Raw genomic sequence first — 23410 nt, 5'->3', positions numbered from 1 at the left:
AGGTAGAACGCCTAGCACGTTCGTCTTGATGTCGATGGACTTTTGACGCTGATTCGAGACAATAGCATGGGCTGGTTCGCCATCTAGATGTGCGGCGAAAGAACCAATCTCAGGATCAGCGTCCACTGGGTTTTCCATATCAACGACTGCTTCCTCCTCTGTTTCTGAGTATTCTGTTTCTGATGATGACTTCGGGTCCTCTCTGCCTGACGAATTCCACTGTTCGTCACTTTCTGAGCCAAACGGAAATGGATCTCTGGTTGTTAACCCTGATCTGGTGATGACTGTGGATGTTGACTCCTTGACCTGCCACCTGAATTGAGCGTTCCTTGACCCAGACGAGTTACTCCAGTTTCTAAATCGTGAGCCTCTGCTCATAAACTGAAAAGAAAAACAAATAAAAGGAAATTAAAACTATATACGCCAAATCTCTAAACATGCAAACAAACTACGCCATCCATCCCCGGCAACGGCGCCATTTGAAGAGCCTGAAGGGAAATGTGTTCTCGTGTGTTTGTAAATAATATAGTCAGACTTCTCAGATTCAGAAAATCCGCTAGATCACGGGGTCTTGGAACTCAGAGAATCCTCAAAACCTTCGGTCGTTGGGTACACAATCCTTCCCTGCTTTTCAAAACCCTCAACCCACTGTACTAAAAAGAACTAGTATAAGGAAGTAGGGATCGAATCCCACAGAGATGGAGGCATAAGTAAACATGCAAGAGAATTGGACACTTGTTTTGGCTGCTGCCACGCATTTTGTGGGGTTGAGACTTAACTACTAGACTGAGGAATGTAAATATTTTATTCTAACAGCTAGACTTAGGCAAATATAACGGAGATATGCATGACGAAAAACAAGATGTAAACGAGACAACACTCCAGCGATAACATATTACTAGACCTAATGAACAACTTTTCCTAAAAATGCCTAGACAGAGGAAAGACAGATCGTGGGGACCATTTCCCGAATTAGCAAAGTACGGATGAAAAGCTGCAAAATAACTAACTAAAGGCTCGACTAACTACTAGCTTCATCTTCTCTAACGATCCTTGATCCCAAAATGCAGAGAAAACAGAGTAAACTTATAACACAAAGCAGAGCAAGCTGAATTAAACCATTAAACTACGATCAACTACTGAAATTACGCAGATCTACTATTGCTAGACGAGGTAAATGAGAAAAACAGAAACTAAACATCAAAACCATGCAGAAATGAACAGATCCAAACACTGGACGCTTCATCCTCTCCGGATCCAAGCCATCCCCAACATACCACAGCAATTCCCATCTCCGATCACACAAATTCAACCAGATTCAAACGATCAACTACTATCTCCACACAATTCAACTATAAAACTCAGATCAATTGCTAAAAGCATCCAAAGTAAACAGAAAAACAGTAATAACATGAAACGAAACCATAGCAACAACTTCCATAGCTAAACAAGTGCAGATTCAACAGAAATTTAACAAAATAGGACCGAGCTTCGAACAGCGAAGTGTCGGGAAATTCAGATCGGAAACTTAAAACAGAAACTAGATTGTATCTTCGACTCGCGTGGAGACGGTGTTACACAAGCTGATTCTCAAACCTTGAACCGTAAAAACCCCCAAACCAATCCCCCAAGTGTGTGTGTAGAGTGTGAGAAAACTGAGCTAAGAGCTAAAAGGATGATGATGATTTCTTGATGTGTGCCGCGTACTCTTATTTATAAGGGGTGGAGCTTCTAGATTCTTCCTTGTATTGCTCATTCTGCCCCTTTTTTCTAGGATGCTCCTTCGTCTGGTAAATTTCCTTCTTTTTGCTCACTTCCTCTGCCAGACTCCTCTCTTCCTGAATTTGGCATTTTTTCTACACACTTGGCTTACAAAACCTTATTAAACCTAGGAAATTACAGAATTTATCCCCATAACCAATACATGAAATTAGCCTTATCAGAAGTATAAAATAACTTCATTTGGAGACAGTGGTACAAACATTTTCAAATAGTTATCTATGATGGTATTTCAAACATAAACTTTTACTAACAAAATAGTTTTAGATCTTGTTTACACAGGATATTATTTTTTTAAAATTATGAACTTTAGCCAGATTTTAGTATTTTTAGTAAATTTTAAATATGGTTTAATATATTATTAATTTTATACTCTCTTTGATACTCCTTTCATCCCATAAAAATACGGAAGAATAATTTGGTAAAAAAATTAAGACAAAATTGGTAAATAAAAAGAGAGAGGAGGAGAATGATGGTTAAAGTAGTGTTAGTAGTGGATAGTGGGACTCACACTATCATTAGTGTTTTGATGGTGATATAAGTTGTAAATAAGTTGATATATATGAGTAACAAATTATGGTAACTTTTCAAAAATGGAATGCATAAATTTTTGTGGAATGGACGAAAATGGAAAGTGCATATATTTTTATGGGACGGAGTAATCTCAATGAAATAAGATATTTTCGTCAAAAAACTTGTTTCTATACTGACAATCGTGAAATGTTTGTTTTTGTTAGACAATATTTTAAGTTCGTGACCAATACGATAAAAAGACGTGAGAGAGACGTATTGTATTGCTAGAGAGGATTAACTCCCAAAGAGATGTAATTGTATATCTAGACGGGAGTAACTCCCAAAGAGATGTATTGTATGTGCAATACTGAACAACAATAAAACAACCTAATTAATTAATGGTGTAAACTCTAACCAAGTGAATCTATGACTCATTAATATCGCAGATAGTCAACTCGTAATTAAGGATTCAAAAATCAACTAGGAATGGATCAATACACTTTCTGTGTGAAGGTAAAAAGCATCTACATCATTAGCATTGTACTTATTGAGGAAAGATTAGGGGCCTTGGTGAATGGTGTGTAAATAAATAAATAAAAGAAAAAAATTGGCATGAGCATAGAGCAGTATATATAATTTCCATGATGAGGTCCAAAGATAAAATAGTGCATTTTGAGAAGTAACAAAACAATTCTACTTGGAAAATTTGGAGAAATCGTGTTCGAGACCATGATATGGAAAGGGAAAGCGCAGATCAGCAAACTTGTTGATGTGATCCACGCTCTGCTGAGTTGTGAGAAGCTTATCCAGAAACGACCAGTCTCCGGTGAGCTTCTCATGTTGGATGAAGGAAGGCCCTGCGCCCGGCGTTGGACGGAGGATATTTAGATCCATCAGTGGAAGCGACGACATGAATGAGGACGAAACGCCCGCTTGCTCGGGGCTCAGTAATTGCGGGAGATTCTGGTTGAATGCGGGCTCCAAGGTACAACCACCCACTGCGTGGTTATGGAAAGGTACCATCGGCTCCTCTTGCTCCATCTCCGCCTGAAACCCGCGGCTCAGGTTTTTCTTCTTGAAAACCCTACATATCACCCATCCGTCCTCCTGTGTGCAGTGACGAAACCAGAAATTTTAAAAAACCGGCGATAAAACTTAGTATAAAAATGATATTAAAATATCTTATTTTACCTATAGTGTCTTTGTAATTTGATGAGACACTAGATGATAATGACAATTAATGAACAATTTGTTAACAATATTTTATCTGCATTTTAGATGTAATAAAATTTGAACATACTTGGATGTGGTCATGGTGAGGAGCGTTGTCGTCGTCTAGGCGGTATTCGTGCATGATCCAATCGGTCTTGTGGCCGTGGGGGGCTCGGCCCGTGTAGAAAACTAGGGTTTTCCTCATCCCGATCCTCCTTGAGTTGCTCATGTGGATTGCCTTGTCTCTTCCGGTCGCCTTCCAGAAACCAGCGGCCGTTGCCCGGTTTGTTCGGGTTCCCGTAGGGTACTTTTTGTCCTTGTGGCTGAAGAAGTACCATTCGTTTTGGGGACCCGACCCAATTCTACATTTCTCTGCATGTTACATTTATAATTTAGCCTTGTTCAAAATTAAAGAAAATGATAGTACTGACACTGGAATTTCTTCTCAAATAGTGCTGATTTCTTTGCAACATGCATCTCTATATATCTACACATTAATAAGGATATTAACAAATGGTTACTCAAAATTTTTCACGCAAAAATGTATGTACTCATGCATGCACGAATTACTATAGTTTGATAATATTTATCTAGTATACATATAGTAATTATTACTATATTAATATATTATCTCAAATATTAACAAGTTATATTGGAATATTCTATTGCTCTTGTAGTTTTTAAAACTCAGAAGTATAATGCATCACAGATTCACAAGTTATCATAGGATGCTTTTCTGAGAAATTTGCAGTCAACATTTTCTCGATGAATTCAAAATCCTAATCACATTAATCTTTAGTAGTTCTAAAATATGATTAGTATCACGAACTCCATGGGGGAAATAAAATAATTGTGAGTTTATGGGATCCAGTGACATATTACATGACTTCCACTTTATTTTGCCATGAAAGTCATAAATGGATTTTGCTCCCACTTTATACTTTATAAATTCTAGGAGTCAATATCAAAGATCGTATAATTATTTAATCTGGCAAACTAATTTCTCCACCTATCACTTAATTATTCCTGTTAATGTTCTTATTCCCCCAACGTGATTAATTAAATCAATAAACATTTGAAATAAGTCAATATTCAAGTTTTAGTACTCCATTTCACAGTAGTTTACATACAATATAAAACATTTTATCTGCACATACTGCAGGGATCAAATCTACCAGAGAATGCATAGGAAATATTCAATGTTATACACTGCATAGCATTCATAAAATAATTTGACTTACAGATATAGAAAAGAATAAGGATTAAGTAAATGAATAAAAGTAAAAGAAATGCTAACCTTTGAGGTCCCATGGCTCGAGTTTGTTGAGATCGACTTCTCTAATGACATCAAAGTCGATAGGTTCGTATGAAACCTTCTTCTTGAGGTAATAATAGAGTAATTCCTCATCTGTTGGATGGAATCGGAATCCCGGTGGAACTGACAGCGCTCCATTTCCACCTCCCATCATATTCTGATATATTATCTGCATCAAATACACAGAGAAAAATTAACTGACAGTGTAAAAAGTTATTATCTACTTCTTCATGTATGAACTCGAGGAAGATGAAGATTTTCTTTGTTTTAAATTCAAGATCTACACCCCTTTTGCAACTTTCATGGAGTATCTGTTTGTGGGAGTGAAAAGTAGATCTCCTCACCTTTCAAAAACCAGATGAAAAAAGAGAGAAGAAGCCTAGTTTTATGATCATATATGTATATGTGTTCACAAACCAGGAAACCCTATAAATTCAATTGCTTAAAAGATTCAAATATGAAAGTTATATGAAACTTCACAAAAGATATGGCCAAGAGAAATGAGCAAGGATATAAACTAACATATGCTTTTTCATGAGCAAAGTGAAAATTTACATCCTTCCCATCTCCCTGCAGTTATGCTAGCTGGGAGCATAATTTGGAGGAGGCTAGGGAAACAATACATAAACAAAGATGAAACGAAAGCAGATGGTATGCGCGCAATAACAAGAAGATAAAGATGAGGAGAAGAGGAAGCAGACCTTGTTAGGGTTAGGAAATTGTATTGAGTGTTTGGTAAGAAAAAAGAAGACAAGTAGAAAGAGAGGAAGCAGGTGGAAAGTTTAGCACAATTTCTGCGGTTGAGAGCACACAAATCGAGTGTCGTTAAAAAGAGGGACTCAAATGTGAAGGCCAAGATTAGATTGAAAAAGAAAATGAAGAAATAAATATAGGAGAAATTGGAAGTTCTGCCTACCCTATATTGCCAGCACCTGGAATACTGGAATAGGATTGATCTTAATAAAACTAAATTTAGTACATATATTTTTAAAAAAGGTACTAGTAAATAGTTAGACTGCGTAAATATTTTGTGGGAGCTAGGTATAATTAAATTATATTCGTGCATGCAAGGAATTATGAACGTGTGATTACTGCAGAAAATAGTGAAATAAAAGAGTTAGGAAAATGTCGTTGAACAGGAAACCTTATCCCGCATTTAATTGATTAAAATCTGCGTTACTGTCAATTAGTATTTCTTTTTCTCAGTCAAAACTATCATCTTCCGTCATTTTTTGTTTTATTAATATTACTAATTGTTAATTGTTTTGTATGAATTCGATATATGTCACCTTATGTGTGGAACCATCCGAGTCAAATTAAGAATGGACGAAATTCCTCTATTTTCTATTAGCCTCCAAAATTTTGTACATGCGCGTGTACAATTTAGTGCAACTAAATATTTCTGAAAAAATGGGTATGTGTTGTTCCTTTTCGGTCAAGAGAATTGAAATTCTGTTTGGTGACATATGTTAAAAGGGCAGAAAAGTCTTCACGTTAATCGCCGACTAAGTTGTTATGATATTTAATAACATAGTAATATAATAGAATAACAAATTATCATCGAAACTTTAATACTAATATAACAAGTGATCAGAGAGTTTGATATCATTAATTAAATATGATGTGGGTTGATACAACTAAAACATGAACCAGTTAAATTATATTTTTGTTTCTGGAATCAAAAGTTACATTTTAATTCCTGAGATAATTCTCTTTTTTTTTTATGTAAATGAAATTCGATAGCCATGGAAATGGGGTCGGAAATTTGAGTTTATATATTTATAACATCACACTGCACAAAATTAACGAGAAATATGGACAATTGAAACAAAAATCAGGCTGAGTACTAGTACTAATTTATAGAAGTCGGAAAGGAAGAAACTAGTACTTGATAATATACAACAAGTACTAATTTATTAATGTTTGATTGGTAAGATTTTCCCTCCAATTGAGAAATCAGAGATTCAAGATTAGTCATCTAAGAGGGCATTTGGTTTGATTTTGAGATTAAATATGTAGTGTGTTTGGTTTATGATATTCAATCCCACAGCTCAATCCTAGATGAAAAATCATGGAATAATTAGTCATAGTTAACCCCCTCCAACTAAAATAATATCACGACTCAATCCTAGATTATATCTTGGTACTACTTTATCTAAAACACCGTTTACCATCTAAGGAATCCTCAATAATGAGCAGAAAGAAGTTGTTGGTGTGTAAATTACATCTCCCGTATCAGCAAATTAGTAAAGTTGCAGGCACTAGCTATATAATGGTTATCCCAATTCCGTTGTATAATGTCTTTTGCGAAATGCTTCAAGAACAAAACTGTGAGAACTTAGCCCAATGAAGACAATATTTTACAAATGCGAGTTTGGTGTGCTCTGATCTATGATGCTTTAGCACTCTATATAGTGCTATTACACTCCGCATAGAGTGAAACATTCCATGTAAAGTTGTAGCAATAACGTGCTTTATTGATCTACACATGCACGCTACACAGAGTGCTCAACAAAATGTCGAGAGCAGTGGCGGACCCAGGGGGCTACCGCTGTGATATCAACAAATCCATGTGAAGAAAATATCGCTACCATAAGTAGTTGAGTATGTGCAACACCATTCCAATTTTCATGATTTCTCGCATATATGTGCTTTTATTTTACGCACACATAAATGCTTAGCTTACATTTACATATTTGTGGCCGCAACATTTTCCGTATGGTAACATGCTAAATAAAATATGACTTTGCATTTAAAATGAATTTGAAGTACTACTATTATTATGAATAGCGCTTGCTCATATATGTAGAATTAGAAAGAAACATTATACAGAAAGGAATTGGAGTGGAAATAATCCAAATGCTAGGAGGATCCAGTTAATGACAGCTCCCTACGGCACGCACGTGAGAGGAGCATGAAAATAGGAAAGCAAATTCCTCAAAATCCGTGGACATATATACATAGTTACATACCATATAAACAAGTTGCTATTATTTCTGGGCCAAATCAATTCCTACGTTTCCCCTCTTCTCCTTTTTCACATTTCACTTAAATTACGCCACCATATGACAGTACCTGGTCAAACACGGACACTAAATCACTAATTAATCCTCAATATCCAATTCAATTACTATTATCTTATACACTACCAACTCCCTAAATAACATATTCACATTCTTTCAACCACAATAATCCTATTTTGTTTCAAAATCAATTTAATGACACGCCTAATCCATTTATGCATATATGCATGTATATTGATAGGAGTATATAACTAGAGTAGCCATCCTTTGAAATTCAAATGGATTTAGCAAACCAAGAAAATAAACAGTGGTAGTGGTACATGCTGATCGATGCCGTCGCCTTCACGAACACTTATATGATAATGAACAATGAATGTATTGCATGAGAATCAGTGCAGCGATTGTATTTTCGGGGGAGATCCCATAATTAAATTTCACGGGATGAGTGAAACTCCAGGTAATCAGAAACTTCTATTCTTCAACAAAACAATATTCAAATACCAAGGTACACATATAATACACATGCATAGATCATTTCCCCCTACAGCTTTTAATGCTATATCTACTTCATTTTTTATGAGGGCATGAACATGCATGGATACTCCTCAAATTTGCAGCCTGCTTTTTATCATCAAATACTTCACCAGCACTACTTCACACAGGGCATAACTACAATGCAACCTACCTATATTGAAAGATAGAGGGGTCCGAATTGTTTACTTGGGTCCTTCGATTGTTATTCCTGATTAGACCCTCCGTAAGGGATCAAACTTGAACGAGCTTCATTTTACGTTTTGGACAGACTGTAGACTGAATCCTTATTCAGCGGCTCAAAACGCCAGTTGGGTCCGCTATCTGTTGTATCCAATGGGGATATATGTAAAACATTCTTATGGTGTTCGTAGAGTGTCCTTCTGTGGCCAATGCTTACGAAAGTTATCCCTGCAGCTTCAATTAGCTGATACAAATGTGCCTGCAAACCACAAGTTGCGTATATAAAATAACAGCTATAGACACGGCAGATGTCAAGATCAATCCTAAATCTAGACTAACTAGAATAAAGAAAATCATAGTATCAAATTGCATAACGATGGTACTGGTTCCAGCTAATGAACAGTAGTCCCACGAGCACAAAATAACAACCCTCTTACAGAAGGGGAACATGCATGAAAAGTAATTAAAAATCAATGCATTTAAATTAGTCAGCAAGACTCTAAACAATAGTATATGCATATACATGCGGCAATAAATGATTGTGCTCGGGATTTAATCAGCGTTGTTTATTGTATAAGTATTGCTTGCAGAGATGAGACTTCTCCTGCGACATATAGATCTTTGATTAGAGAAAGAGTTATCCGTGATCCTTACTATTTTATTGTGATGCATAGATTAATTACAATGGAATCATATGACATGGTTATTCTTCTGTTTCATAAGACATCAATCTAAAGGAATTAGTTCATATTATGTGAATTAGATTGTTGAAGTTTAATGACTTAATGAATTTTATCTAATTTCAAATATATATTGTCCATCCATCTCATAAATTAGTAAAATTATTAATTTAATCATCGACTAAATATCGCTTTTAGTTAGTTGATAGATTTTGAGCATCGCCATGGTTATGAATTTAATGGAGAATATTCTATAGCAAAATCCGTAATGTTTGAAAGGAGTGCACCAAAATAACCATAGCCCTTGCAATATTTCAAATGGTTTTAGCATCAGAGGGAGTACATCTATCTGAAGGAAACCAAAGAAGGAACCTGTTATGTACCTCATTGGCTTCATCCAGAGCACTAGTTGATTCATCCAATAGAACCAAATTTGGCTTTGAAAGCAACAAGCGAGCATATGCCAGGCGTTGCTGTTCACCAATGGACAGAACACTAGACCATTCATATGTACTGTCCAGACTAAACCGGGATAATATATATCCAAGTCGAACATCTTCAAGAACTTGGATTAGATCATCAGTTGAAGGCATCTCTGCCCTTGCATCCATGTTTTGGGGGAGCATCAGGAAAGGCGGCGAACCTGAAACAATGTATTAGCAATTTTGAATTAGAGCAAATGCAAACATGTGGTTGTAATACTATTCTGCCTTTAGCATCATCTCCTGACTCACGCAATCCTTCACTTGTAAATGATTGAAAGCTCACTTCATATATGCATACAATATTGGCCAATTTCTGCTTCTGTCCACACAATATTAACCTCTTCAACCCCCAAGAGTTATTATAATTGGAGCACTTTGAACCCCCCAAGAGATAGTCTCAAGTAACAAAAGTGAACCCTGTTTTTCATCAGAAGCAAACTTTCTGACAGCTTTTTTTTACATAATGCTTGGGATACAAGAGAAATAATGTGTTCTTATACTATTAACTCATTATTCATATGAGTAAAGGCCCCTTAATCTTGCACATTTATAATTTTATTGGAAAATGAACTTACACTCATCTAATTGGCCAATTAATTTAGCTGATTGTGAGAATTAATTTATTTCGGGCCAACCCTATCAGATTGTGGGATATTCGGTTTAAGATCATTCAGGTTATGTTTTTTTGGGCTATAAATTGTCAGTCCTACCCTATCAAATTGTCTGGCTATTCGGGCCAACCCGTGGGGTTCTGTTGAAAGTGGGTGACTTTATCTTCCGAAATTGAAAGTGGGAAAAACAATTCTACCTCCTAAATGCATCGTGTACTTGTATCACTAATACTACAATGGTTAACTAGAAAGCAAACAAATTAGTTGCAATCATACAAGGAAAATACAGGTGTTATCTTGGCATATTGATGAGAATCTTATTAAGAAGTTAACAAGATCATGAACATATGTAACTTAGATAAGATTTTGAAGTTTTTACCAAATGCAACAGGCAATTTTGTCTGTTAGAATAAAAGAACTAATATGATTGGCCTGTTATCAGGTATAACTAACCCCATTTCATGGGCAGATCCATAATATAGGAAGTTCGAGATACCAAGGCCATATGCCTACTTTGAAACAAGAAACTAGATATTAATAAGATAATTTTTTTATCATGCTTAGCCTACAAGCCCTTAATGTATTCACCTCAGACATTTCATACAAGCAATTATCATGGAGAGGCGTAAGAGAAATTTCTTACCATTTGAACTAGCACTCTCTGCATTGGGCGTTGTGGCATCACTCCACGTAGGATAAAGCAATTGTTGACGAAGTGTTCCCAGGACCATATATGGCTTCTGAGGAAGGAATAATACACCTCTTGCATTTCTCTTTCCAAGAATATCGCACTCAGGTATCATCTTATCCACTTTAGTTATTTCAGAAGAAGCCACATCATTAGGAAGGCATGGTGAAGAATCCTTTGCATATTTATCGTAGAATTTTATTGTTCCTTTGCCAAAGCTCCACAGACCAGCAATAGCTCTTAGTAACGAAGTTTTACCACTTCCACTAGGACCTGTAATCTGTTAGTGCAGCTATGCATCAGCTATCAGACCATTGTCTAATTTCTCCCCTTAAAACTGCATCTAACAACAAGATAACAAAGTACTAACCAGAAGATGTTCCTTCTCAAAGATCTCCAGAGACAAGTCCCTAATAAGAGTAGCTTTGCTTGGAGCCATAAGAGTCAAATTCTCAAGCATTAATAACTCCTGGCCTCTTCCCAAGGCGATAGATCCATTAGACGCACTAGAATCATTTATGTTGCAAAACTCACGAACAATTCCTTCACTAGGGTCAGCCTCACTTCTAGTTTCGCTCTTACTTAAAAGATCATCAAATTCACCTGGAATGTGAGTATATAGAGAATTTAGCATAAATTCACAGGCATAAATGCCAGCAGCAGTTGACAAGAACAGCACAAATAATGGTTTACTAATATGCTGAAGAGATCATAATTAGCACAAACAAATTCTAAACTTGTATCCGTTTGATTGTTGGAGTTCAATTAATCATGATACTTGTATGATGGTAGGTTATATCAATAGAACTTGACATTATAAGTGCTAAGAATTTATCCTGTTTCAAAATAATGTATGGCATTAATGAATATATGGGAAAATGAATCAGTACCCAGTCGATCTATAACAGCAGAAAATGCACTAATAGCCTGAAATTGGTAGATAATAAGAGAAACATCTCCAAGTATGTGATTGAAAGCAGACACAGACTGATTTATGACTCCAAATTCAATTTTTCCAGAAAAATACATAGGTGCGACAACTGCTGCTGGAAGGATCTGGATCAGGTACCGGTAACCACTAGTAAAGAAGTCCAGATTTCTTGATGATATCAATAATTTCTGTAAATTTAAAAAAGAGGAAAAGATCAAAAAACTAAAATGGTAATCATGTATGACATGGATCAAAGATGGTAATGAAATGAAATCAACATTGTCATAATGGTCAGCTTGACAGTGCAGAAGCAATACTGATGCATATTGCTCATTCTGGTGTACTTTCTGCTTTCTGCAGCAACACCCATGTGCTTCTTTTATACTCTCGGGTGAGCCAGACAAACATTAGCCACTTGAAACAGTAATTTGTCTTATCTTATCAAGTTAAATAAGAAACTAATTGTGTGAATTAAGAGGAGCTTTAGGAATTAAAATGTTCTTTTGAAAGATTTCTCATGCACTTGATAATGATATGCTAAACCAGTTGAATCCAGACTCCAGAGGTCAACACAGGAATGATCTAAGGTGCAATAGTGTAACACTGCAGTTTCATATTCAGTATTATCTGTTCACTTTGTTATCTATTGAAGCCTATGCTAGAATCTAAGTCGCTGGATTTTGATGGAGCAGTCTATGCCGAATCCTCAAGTATAAAATTAATACTACCACAAACAACGAATACACATTCCAACAAGTGATAAGAAAGAAGAATCTACGCATGTAATAGCCCAAAATGACACAGAAATTCAAAGCTTATGTTTAGAAGAATTAATAAAAAACTTTCCGTACACTTAGATTTTCAAATGCACTGCTAAACCGCTGCAGCAGTAGTTGGATCTCGTTTTCCTCACCACCATAAAAGGCAATGGATTCAGCATTTTCTCTAACCCGGACAAGTCCATATCGAAAATCTGCTTCTTTCTTCTCTTGCAGGAAGTTGAGAGTCACCAAGTCCTAAGGAAGGACCGTTCTTATTGTTATAAAGAAAATTTACATGCAAACTAATAGGGAATAGGAATTAGAAGGACAATACTGATAGCTACTTGCAATAGCAGAAGAAAAATGAGAAAGTTACCCTCCCAAGGAAGATACTGATAGCTGTTCCACCGAGTGAGTATGCAAGGAGTACAACAAAAAGCGGTGGATAAATGCCGTACAAAATATTACTGAAAGATATCAAGTCCACGGCAGCATTGAAGAGCGTCAAAGAAAATGCAAGAGCTGTCCCAGTGAAAGCACTTAAATCATCAACAATCCGCTGATCAGGATTATCAATTATTGACTGAGATTGTATTTTATAAAACGTCTGATTCTTCAGATAGCGATCCATATAAAAACTTGTCATCCAAGATCTCCATCTCAAAGAAAGAGTATCTTTTGCATAATCTCTCAAAACAAAAACCTGGAAAGGTAGCAATTCAATCAGGATGTTAGAAACTAAACAGAATCCTAGAACTATAAACATTATACATAGAGAGAAAGGAAACAGAACAAAAGAAGCACTCCTGAGTCCTGACTCAAAAATTTCAGACTCGTTAGTGTTCATTATCTGTGAAGCAGCTAGAAGCAATCACTAGAGAAACAGACTGCCTTGCTTGCAGATAAATGGTAAACTGTATGTGTTCAAATTCAAAGTACAGAAATGGTTCAACCATTCTACTTAATGGGGAGAAAATGCATATCATCATTTTAGCAGGTTAGGTTCACCCGGCTGTCACTCTATTGCCTCCCACACTACAATCATATAACCAAATGCAAACAAAAGAATATATGCATGGATAATTAACCTACATGCCTTGACAAGAAGTCAGAATATTGTACTCAATATGAAATACTAGTATGTATGTTGACACTTCCAAACAAGCACGTTGGGTATGTTATATATAACAGAATCTGCTAATATAGAAAAGACATAAGAATGATCAATACCTAAAAAAAGAGGAGCAGTGTGCTCACCGGAATTCCACCAGCAAATGCCGCCAGGTAATACGCTAACTGCTTGGTGAACTGTTCTTGGTCCTTGTCTTCCCCAAATCGGAAAGTGTCACTCTCATTACCAAATAACAAATTATAACATAAAATAAAACGAAAATAGAGGAAAAATCATACTGGCAAGCGCATTAAAGAAATCTCGACCAAGGAAATTGAAGCCGACGCTTATCCCGGTGGTTCCTAAAGTGAGAGCAAAAACAGTGGCAAGCCGCCACCTGGCCGTGGCTTTATCATCTGAGAACCAATACGGCGCAGCCACTTTCCAAAACCTCTTAGCTAAAGTCTGCACATCTGGAGCCTTCCTTTGTGGATCCTCCTCCCCCTTCTAAATAGGATAACAAAAATACGCATGATTCAGCCAAGCGTACGAAAAAAAAGTCAAGGTATCTACCAGCAACCTCATTAGATTGGGGGTCGGGCGGTTGCTCCGGCGGAACGGAGGCCGAACTCGCGACGGAAACTGAAAATGACGTGCGGTGGCGCTTTCTCCTTGCGGAAGCGACGAGCATTGAAGTGTTAGGCAATAATGCGAAGTGATACAGCTTCCTTCGCTTCAATTGGTAGGCATGGCCGCCGTAGCTGAGAAGGAAGCTGCTTTTCCGGTGGAAATTTTGAAGTGGAAGGTAGGTCGGGAAGTCAAGTGCGATCATTTTCCCGATGTTGAGGCTATTTCCGGCGCATCTATGTTTTGTAATTGGTGGTTTATAAAATTCTGGTAGTATTAGTCAATCTCCGTTGAGAAAATTGGCGGAACCAAAATTATCTCAATATTCGCAGCTCACGATATGCCACGTCACCCAATTTGAGTGGGTAATTTAATTTTAAAACAAATAATAATGGCTGTATAGAATCAATCACCTTATTTGAAAATATATGATAAGTAGGTTTAATTATTAATTATCGTGGGTACAAGTTTTATAAAGAAAAGTTGGTTGAAAAAGTTAGTAGAACACGGGATCCACTTTTTTATATTTATTTTATAATAAAATGTGAGTGAAGTGAGTTAGTAAAATGTGCAATCTACTTATCATTTATGATAAAAATGAAGTGTGACGATTATTGAGGGACGGAAAAGAGTGACAATTTTTGTTGGGCGGAGGGAGTATAAAAGGTCATAATCAATAAAAGAATTTAGGGGACAAAATAAGTTAATAAACAAGGTTGTGTTGTGCTCAAATAAATGTTTGAAGAACATACAGCAAGAATAATTGTTTAGGAAAAAAGGGGGCAGTTAAGTGAGCTAATTTACACATCTCCATTTTGTTTGACTTGAGCAACTGCAGAAGACGCTGTTGCCATGGCGGCCATCACCTCTCCTGGAGGTGGGTGGTCAAACTTGCATGTTGCCCCATACTTGCATGTTCCAGTCTTCATGTAATATGGGCAATTGATAGCACCCTGCATAAACTTATTATTAACAACTAAAGTGTCTTAATTAATTACTCATTCCTAAAAAGGAAGGTAAACTGACCAGTATTTCCATAATAATATGATGATCAAGTGGAATCAAGGTCTTTTAGTCAAAATGTACCTCTCTTCTTGGCAAGCCGGCGAGAGTTAGTTTCACATTTTGCTGAGGAGACTCAGTAGCTGATGCAGTGGGTGCTGACCGATCGATCGGGTGGTGAAACTTGCAGTTATTCCCAAACTTGCATATGCCAGTTTTCATGTAATACTTGAAAAGAGAGAAAAATTAATTAAACGTTGCAAAAAAGAGTGCAATACATCTTCACAGGAACAAATTCCTGATGCCAAGTGAAAACTATAAGCATTCAAATTTCAATCATGATAGATGTAAGTAACGTAAGACCAAAAGGTAACAGTTTTCTATCAACAACTTCCTACAGATGCCACACAGCTTGCAAGTGACTAATTTTAACGTCTGATTGTGCAAAGTAGATATTCCAAGTAAACATAAATACAGAACCAGGGTATGGTCTATTGAAGTCAAGTATATAACTAATGGAAGTAACGGAAAACTTACATCGCATTCCGGCTGTCCAGGTAGTTGAGGGTAAATAGTTGCGGTCAAGCCAACCTGTAACCAGCAAAATTAAGGAATACTACTATAAGAAATCATATATGAAATCAGTTACACAATTAAAGTTAAAAGTAGTTATAAACTCCCTGGCAGAGCAATGGACATCAGTAATATAGCCTTCAATAAACACTCCTATCATTTCCTTGACCAATACACTAAGATAGACAGAGATAATAGAGAGGCATCTAAGACAACATTTAAGAGAAATAGTGACAATATTTATGAGTTACAAAATTCAAATGCAAAGTTTATGAGTTCAGCCGAGCGCTCAAGATTGAACTGCTAGTAACCCAAGCTCAAGTTCATTAAGGAGGGCTCTAGCTCCTAAATGACCTAAATAGTAGTTATATAAAAAAAGGAGTAGTATCTATTAGTAATTACTCAATCTGCAATATTTAAGTAACATCAAGAATAGTCATCTTTTAATTTAATAAAGAAAATTGACCTTTTAAAGTAAATTTTTAACTAAAAAAGAACATGTAAATATCAAGTTTTGTGAGCTTATAACAATTGGCAAATGAGCTTGTGAGCCAAGTACTACAAATATTGATATTTGCTCACGAGCCTATGGTTTTCAACAAATTTGCAGAGCTCACAGTAGGCCCAGCTTGCTTACACCCCTAGGTGCACTACATAGCCTAAAAACCCAAATATGTTATGCTTCTAAAAGTCAGTATGATGCACGAAACTTCAACTTTACCGTTGTCTGAGCGAGCCTTGGATCAAAATTTGGCAACAGAGATACTGTCGGAGCAACAAGACCAAGATTGTAATGGGCTGACGGTGAGGTGAGAAGAGAAGAAGCAATAGCAGCTTGTGGATTTATCACTGTGTAACATCAAGCTGATAAGTAAAATGTAATTAAGCGGAAAAAGGAAAAATGTTACATCATATAGATATATCTTTTCTTTGTACCATATCTGTCTGGATGGTTGTAGCGGCATGTCACTCCATACTTACAGCTGATTGAACGGAAATGAAATGAAATATATTAGTATGCATCCATTCTTGCTATGTACACTAAAGCTACATGACAAGCCCATTAATGACATACATTATTGATTAAGCATTTACCTGCCAGTTTTCAAATAAAATGGGCAATCTTCTTCACCCTGTCAAATGAAACATAAAAGGATGTAATAGAGGCTTAGAGAGTCACCAAGCAACAAAAAAGTTTATCAGCCTCAAGCTTTCAATTGTTAATAGTTCTGGAAATGGGATTGGAAATCCAAATTTCTAGATGACATTCTTCTTATCACAAAAAGAATAGCAACATCTTGAGCCACACTCCTCAAATCACATTACCCACCCCCTAACTCAGCCTAAATTCAAAAGTTAAAAAGAAACATAACTAGTCGAGGACGTATCACAAAACAAAGAGAGAGTTGAGAATGTTTTCTACGGCATTAATAGAAGGATGCCTCTGTGTTCACTTTCTTCATTTCATTGTGTACCGGGAAACAGGAGGCTACATGAGATATTAGATGATGAATGGGAAGTTTATGTCATGGATAAATAAGGAGGACAGATCAGAAACCATAACAACTTCATCTAGCATTTCATTTATTAAACCGAGCAACTCGAAAACAAAGGAATTTTTTCCTGCATGTGATAAGCAAAATATTTTTTCCAATGACAAATTAAATGAGAAATATAGAACATTTCAGCACAAGTCAATTGGCAATTATCAAATTAAAATATAATATGTTGAAATAACCATACCGGTCTGATGGGAAGGCCCTTAGAGTTGTGCAACAGAGCAGGGGCAAACGATGTTTGCACTGCCTTGTTGTCTCCAAGCATGCTATTCTGCAGCCCATTAATATTGTCTTCCCCAATCGACTGAATCTGGACTCCTTTGGGGTGGTGAAATTTGCAGGTTGAACCGAATTTACACTTTCCAGTCTTCACATAGAACTACTTATATTACATAGAATTAGGTTGCTGAATTACGAATTCAAGAAAAAAATAATGACCTCATCGTAAAATATCTTACAGCACATGGAGGCTCTGACGGTCTCTCAGGTAAGGCAGAGACATCACCATCCTCAGGAGCACCCTGAAATTAAATCAATGAGAAAACAGTTGGATAATTCGACAGTATAAATATTCCCATCAAACAAAATAAGAGTATTCCAGGAGGACTTACTGCAGGTTGGATGCTCTCTTTAGGGTGGTTGAATTTGCATCTAACACCAAACTTACATCTTTGAGTCTTCAAGAAGTACTGAAACAATTTTTTGACAAAGAATTGTAAATATAAGTCAAGAAAATCGTGGCTATAAACGAACAAAATTATTCTATATCCATCTTACAGGACAATCTGGCTCGCCAGGTCTCTCGGGAAGGGCTTCACTAGGCACCAACGGGACCTGTATTGCAAATGAAAATCATGTGAAATATTTCGTCATGACAAAAGCATGGGAAGAAACATTTCCAGTACACCCACCATAGAAAAGTAGTGCAACAATTTAAGTGGAGAAACAAAAGAAGTACTTCTACACATAAAAGGTAATGGTAAGCATACAATTTGATCCAAACTCCTGCTAATTGCATACGGCATAAACAAATTTCTTTCACTTGCAATAATCGTGTAAATTCTGGAGCTTGGCTCATTAAAAATGAAACCAGAGTGATGGGGGTGTCATCTGAGAGTAACTCAAAACATTTCAGATAAGCACATGCATTGTCTTAAGAATTTAATATAGTGTGGCATGAAAAAGTACATGAGTACCAATATTGATATGCTTTCTCCAGAGAAAGTCTAATCTTTCAGCAACACCCTCATTTAGTTTACCAACGGGATGCAATCTCAGTACACATCAATGATAATGCATAAGGAACATGACTACATGAAGAATGCTTTCACCTCCCATCTTAGAAGCATTTGAGGAATGAAAGTTAGATTTACATTTCAGTAATCAGCCACACATATTACCGCCAGGTGAACTTAGAGAAAGACATAAGTATACAGTACACAGCAGCTAAAGTTCCATTTTTCTGGGAAGCTATCACCTTAAAGAATACACTTGTTTTCCATCAACCATGTTCATGTAAGAATTACATGCAAATTTTTACCCCTGCAAGAACTAATGTAAAACATAGCATTATCAGGACCGGCCTCTAACCTTGAATTTTTTTTTTTAAAAAGGGACAAGATAGATACAGGATACGCACCACCTAATGTGGTAATGTTTTGCATCTTTCAAATGACCAAACTAAAAAGTAAATACTACTACTAAGTAGGCATAATAAAGCTCACACAAGGTATGAAGGATAAAAGATAGACAACATGACTGAAACCGTGTTGCCAAAGAGATTCTGAAAATTGTATTAGGAAAGGGAGCAATATACATGGATTCCATTGTTAATAAGATAGACATTCTAATGTATAAATAACATAACCACTGAAAACTACATCATCTAAGATGTAGAATGGTTAAATATAACATTTCCCACTAAATCAGTACATTATATGTGACCACATAAAAATAATATAGATGCTCTGAGAGTCAGAGTACGAAAATTTATTGAACTATTTAAGAAATAGAACATAATATTAATTTCTTTTCATTCTGAAAGTACATAAGTAACTGGTAAGTGGTAACAACCATTTCAAATGAAAAACAGTGATATCAGTACACTATCATGATGAAAATATGAGTCTTATCAGACAGCAATGTTTCTCAATATATAAAGATAGTATTGCCATGGACACAGTGCTAGATCAAGTGATGTATTATATATATGCAGGATTAAATAATACTAACTGATTACTTCTTATAATAAAATAATATAATCTTATGACAACCACATAAACCAAACTTGAAATTAGTGGTATGATATAAGTAGAAAATAATTTAAGTAACTGAAGTAATGAAGTATTACTAAATAATAGAATAGCAAAAAAGGATCACCTCTTTCCAATCAGGGATTCCCCCTTCTGGGACCCAAACCGGATGATCAAACTTGCAGCTCTCTCCAAATTTACAGGTTCTTGTTTGCATATAATAGGCACAGTCCTTCTCTCCGGGCCTCTGGGGGTATATGGGCAAATGGCTCGTACTGTCATATCTAGTTCGCTTGACTAAAGGGTTTGATGAATACCAAGCATCAGCTTGCCCAATCTTGTTATGGGCACCCAAAAGAGTCTGGTGATAGAGTGCTAGATGGATAGTAGACATGTATTATAAGAAAACCCGTACAAGGTATTACATAAATAGGATATTTTCTTATATATCTTGAAAGAAATAACAGAAAATTGTATTAACTGGTTAATTGTATTAGACCAGTAAAGACTAGAAATCAGATAAGTTTGGAATAGCAGTCAGATTATACATATATAAGTAGTACTCGTACTATTTATTCTGTATAAAATTACTAGCCAATAATGTCACCATATCGCTGATGATGGCACATATAATGAATAATGAAATAGATAAAGAGAATATAACTCTATGAAATACAGCAAATATATCGGAGAATGACATGGTTATAAGATATCCCATCCATACTATGTTCTATGAGGAAGGATTAATGCTTCTTAAATTATTTCCTCACACAAACACCCATCGAGTATTCAAGTTATGGAAGGCTGGTCGCCTTTCTAAGGAAAGTTTTCCAAACGAAGTTCTGAATCACACCCTCCTCTCAACAATGGACCTACTTAGAGCGGTTAGTGTAAGACAACATCTTTCAAAGGGAGGGACACGTGACCAATCACTTGAATTACGATTAGACAATACCAAAGCCAAACACTTTTTAAAAAAGTTCCATTTTAGTTCAAAGATTTCAATGTTTATTACAGTGTTACATCTAAAATCACTTAAGGAATGTAAAATTTTCGTTTTGACTTCACATAAGCATAAATGTTTTCAATACATACTGAATAAGTATATACTGATTAAAATAGAATAGCCGGCACTTAGAGAAATCTCCACAGTCTACAGCAGCAATTGCAGACACAATCCATCAGCCACCTCCAATGCAGAAGAAAATTTAGGTGATCGTAAAATACTCTAAAAATGGCAGTATAGTTTCTCTTAGTTGTTTCAAAGAACCACTCAATCAGAAATCTAATCGACCAATACAAGTAATAGCGCATGATATTGTCAAAATTTAGCATAGCATAAATCAAGTTCAATCTCAAGCACAACAATTAGCGAAAACTAGTCCATCGCGACCAAAAAAAGGAAAGAATTAGGTCAGAAATAGCATAAGGAACGGTGAAGATTCCTTACATTCAGCTGAAGTACGCTTCAAACCAGCATAGAGCGGGTCGGTGAGGACACCTGTAGCCCCCAAATCGACACCAGGTGGGCCATACGAGTGCGAGGACGTGGTGGAGGAGAGGCCGGGGATCCTAGAGTAGCTCTCCGGATTGTAGAGCAGTGAAGAAGAGGAGAGTAGGTCAGCGCTCAAGTACCTAGAAGCAGTGCCGAGCAATGAGGTGTCGGATGGGACGTAGGCGTCGACAGCGGATCGAGAGTTGAAGATACTGCTGCCGGAGCTGGAGCCGGCACCGGCGCCGGCGCCGTAAGTACTGGAAGTGTAGCCGTAGAGCTGGTTCGACATGAGATGAAGTGTTATTGATTAGTGAAGCCCTAACTGGTAAGTAGGTCAGGGCTAGAGGAGAATGATGTAGTGCTAATAGTAGCCCATGTTATGCCTGGATAAGGTTTAGCCTTTTAGGGCATGCCCAGTCCAGCGGCTATTCAACCCAGAATCGAATTCACAGCTAACTCCAGCGATTGAATCATGCGAATTGTGCCTAACCTATTAGAGCACTCCCAATGGCCGGCGGCGTTAAATCCGGCGTTTTATCGCCGGATTTCACCGAGAAATCGCCGCCAATGGGGTGAATTCGGCGTTTGGTAGAATTAACGCCGGCCCCCGAAAAAATGCCGAATTAACGCCGAGTGAACGCTGGCCACTGTAGGCGCGTTCGGCGTTTTCCGGCGTTTTTTTTTTTTTTTTTTTTTTTTTTTAATACCCAACGACTATTTTTTCCCCTATATATAATTCCTCCTCCTCCTCCTCCATTCATCACACACAATCTTCATTTTCTTAATTTTCAATCTCATTTTCTCAATCTTCTATATTCAATCTTCAAAATTATGAGTTCAAATAGGAAAAATTCTCAAAAAGGTAAAGGCAAAGAGTCGAGTTCCCAAAATCCCAACCCCACTGATGAAGCAAATCAGCAGTGGATGGCCTCGTTGTTGTCGATGGGTTCTCCTCCCGGCCAATATCCATATGCGGGTCCGTCCCCATTGCAGACTCCTCCGGTGCGCAGACTTTCTCCGTACTTCCAGTCTGCCTTCAGCATGCCCTCTCCAACCGACGATGTGTATCGCCCCCAGATAGTCACATCGTTGTTCGACACCCCTGGAGCCACTCCAGACGACGAAGGATCTCAAGCCGCGACGTACACAACGGATCCGACACTCAGCACGGACGACTACGAGGTGGAAGAAACGCCCGCCGACCCGCCTTCCAGGAGCAGGAAGGGGAAGGCGCCGTCGCCGGAGTCGACGGCTGCGACTGATACGGCTTCCGATGAGAAGCCGAAGCGGGCAAGGACTACTTACACTCTGGCAGAGTCCGAGCTTATAGCCAACTGCTGGGCGGACACAACGCAAGACTCGGAGCGCAGCAACTACCAGACTGAGCTCATTTTCTGGGAGCGGGTTGCGGAGAAGTACAAGACCAACAAGACTGCCTCGATGAAGGACCATGGCAGCGAGGCGATCCGCCGGCATTGGGAGCGCCTCATGAGGGACTGCGGCCACTTCAACGGTATATACTCTAACTTGATGACGAACATGACGAGTGGCCAGAACGAGCACATGGTCCGAGATGAGGCCATGCAGAGGTATAGTGGCAAGTACTTGACGAAGGGCTTCAAGTATTGGAACATCTATGAGACGCTGAAGGATCTCCCCAAATTCCGGACGGGGATGCACAGCGCGCTGCACGGGAAATCGGTGCGCTCGCGACTTAGCGGTGCGGAGAGTGAGGGCAGCGCGATCCCCATCGACTTGTCTGAGGATGGTCCGCACGAGCGCCCTGTGGGAGCGAAGAAGGCGAAGGGGAGGCGGAAGGGGAAGGGCACATCGTCAGATGCCCAGTCGGAATCCCCGTTCTTACAACAAGCCACGTTCTCTTCCAATGCCGCCACTCTGGCGCAGTTTTACACGCTGTACTTCACCGGCGGCGGAACCCCAGAAGAGAAGCAGTCCCTCTGGTCGACCATCCAAAATATGAAGATCAAGATGGGCCTCTCGCCGGACGCTCCTCCCTCTTAGTTTTTTAAATCCTTGTTTTTTATGGTTTTTTATTTGTAGTTTTTTTTTCTCGTTGTA

At 37.6% G+C, this 23410-nt stretch overlaps 3 protein-coding genes across 6 annotated transcripts; all 3 read right to left on the bottom strand.

Moving 5' to 3' along the window:
* Positions 1-2805: 2805 nt before the first annotated feature.
* On the bottom strand, positions 2806-5643 carry LOC125190768 (protein SOMBRERO-like). Of its 2 annotated transcripts, XM_048088165.2 has the most exons (4): positions 5521-5643; positions 4802-4988; positions 3593-3876; positions 2806-3399 (listed from the first exon to the last, which is right to left on the bottom strand). In XM_048088165.2, exons 2-4 carry the CDS (start codon positions 4971-4973, stop codon positions 2986-2988), a joined length of 870 nt encoding a protein of 289 aa, XP_047944122.1. In that variant the 5' UTR covers positions 4974-4988; positions 5521-5643; the 3' UTR covers positions 2806-2985. The 2 variants fall into 2 exon arrangements, with proteins under 2 accessions (XP_047944122.1, XP_088915765.1); XM_089059639.1 differs by lacking the exon at positions 5521-5643 and having other exon boundaries at positions 4802-4994.
* Positions 5644-7596: 1953 nt separating this feature from the next.
* Positions 7597-14731, bottom strand: LOC125190522 (ABC transporter D family member 2, chloroplastic-like). Of its 3 annotated transcripts, none has more exons than XR_007170935.2 (11): positions 14404-14731; positions 14123-14330; positions 13970-14037; positions 13089-13415; positions 12803-12967; positions 11911-12139; positions 11391-11623; positions 10976-11300; positions 9620-9879; positions 8528-8815; positions 7597-7911 (listed from the first exon to the last, which is right to left on the bottom strand). XR_007170935.2 is itself a non-coding variant. In XM_048087843.2 (10 exons), exons 1-10 carry the CDS (start codon positions 14653-14655, stop codon positions 8630-8632), a joined length of 2253 nt encoding a protein of 750 aa, XP_047943800.1. In that variant the 5' UTR covers positions 14656-14731; the 3' UTR covers positions 8301-8629. The 3 variants fall into 3 exon arrangements, 1 of the variants encoding a protein (XP_047943800.1); XR_007170934.2 differs by having other exon boundaries at positions 7597-7894; XM_048087843.2 differs by lacking the exon at positions 7597-7911 and having other exon boundaries at positions 8301-8815.
* A 377-nt stretch (positions 14732-15108) lies between these two features.
* Positions 15109-21887, bottom strand: LOC125190180 (zinc finger CCCH domain-containing protein 37-like). The gene is made up of 12 exons (XM_048087396.2): positions 21287-21887; positions 19964-20211; positions 18362-18418; positions 18196-18273; positions 18043-18105; positions 17769-17963; positions 17121-17158; positions 16962-17008; positions 16747-16874; positions 15990-16043; positions 15537-15680; positions 15109-15403 (listed from the first exon to the last, which is right to left on the bottom strand). The coding sequence occupies exons 1-12, from the start codon at positions 21618-21620 to the stop codon at positions 15251-15253; spliced, it is 1539 nt and encodes a 512-aa protein (XP_047943353.1). The 5' UTR covers positions 21621-21887; the 3' UTR covers positions 15109-15250.
* Positions 21888-23410: the final 1523 nt, after the last annotated feature.

Source organism: Salvia hispanica, chromosome 5 (assembly GCF_029641045.1).
Source record: "Salvia hispanica isolate PSC_SH4W2 chromosome 5, Shi_PSC_v1, whole genome shotgun sequence".
Lineage (NCBI taxonomy): Eukaryota > Viridiplantae > Streptophyta > Magnoliopsida > Lamiales > Lamiaceae > Salvia > Salvia hispanica.
This window is presented reverse-complemented; position numbering and strand designations above follow the sequence as displayed.

Excerpts from the sequence above, each read along its gene's own strand:
- LOC125190768 (XM_089059639.1), bottom strand. The coding sequence starts at position 4,994 with ATGCAGATAATATATCAGAATATGATGGGAGGTGGAAATGGAGCGCTG. Across the intron at positions 3,877-4,801 it reads CGAGCCATGGGACCTCAAAG|AGAAATGTAGAATTGGGTCG; the intron begins GTTAGCATTTCT and ends TGTAACATGCAG. Across the intron at positions 3,400-3,592 it reads CTCACCATGACCACATCCAA|GAGGACGGATGGGTGATATG; the intron begins GTATGTTCAAAT and ends CACTGCACACAG.
- LOC125190522 (XM_048087843.2), bottom strand. The coding sequence starts at position 14,655 with ATGATCGCACTTGACTTCCCGACCTACCTTCCACTTCAAAATTTCCAC. Across the intron at positions 13,416-13,969 it reads CATTTGCTGGTGGAATTCCG|GTTTTTGTTTTGAGAGATTA; the intron begins GTGAGCACACTG and ends CTACCTTTCCAG. Across the intron at positions 12,968-13,088 it reads TCAGTATCTTCCTTGGGAGG|GACTTGGTGACTCTCAACTT; the intron begins GTAACTTTCTCA and ends GTCCTTCCTTAG.
- LOC125190180 (XM_048087396.2), bottom strand. The coding sequence starts at position 21,620 with ATGTCGAACCAGCTCTACGGCTACACTTCCAGTACTTACGGCGCCGGC. Across the intron at positions 17,159-17,768 it reads AGGGCCTTCCCATCAGACCG|GGTGAAGAAGATTGCCCATT; the intron begins GTATGGTTATTT and ends TTCATTTGACAG. Across the intron at positions 16,875-16,961 it reads CAACCATCCAGACAGATATG|TGATAAATCCACAAGCTGCT; the intron begins GTACAAAGAAAA and ends GATGTTACACAG.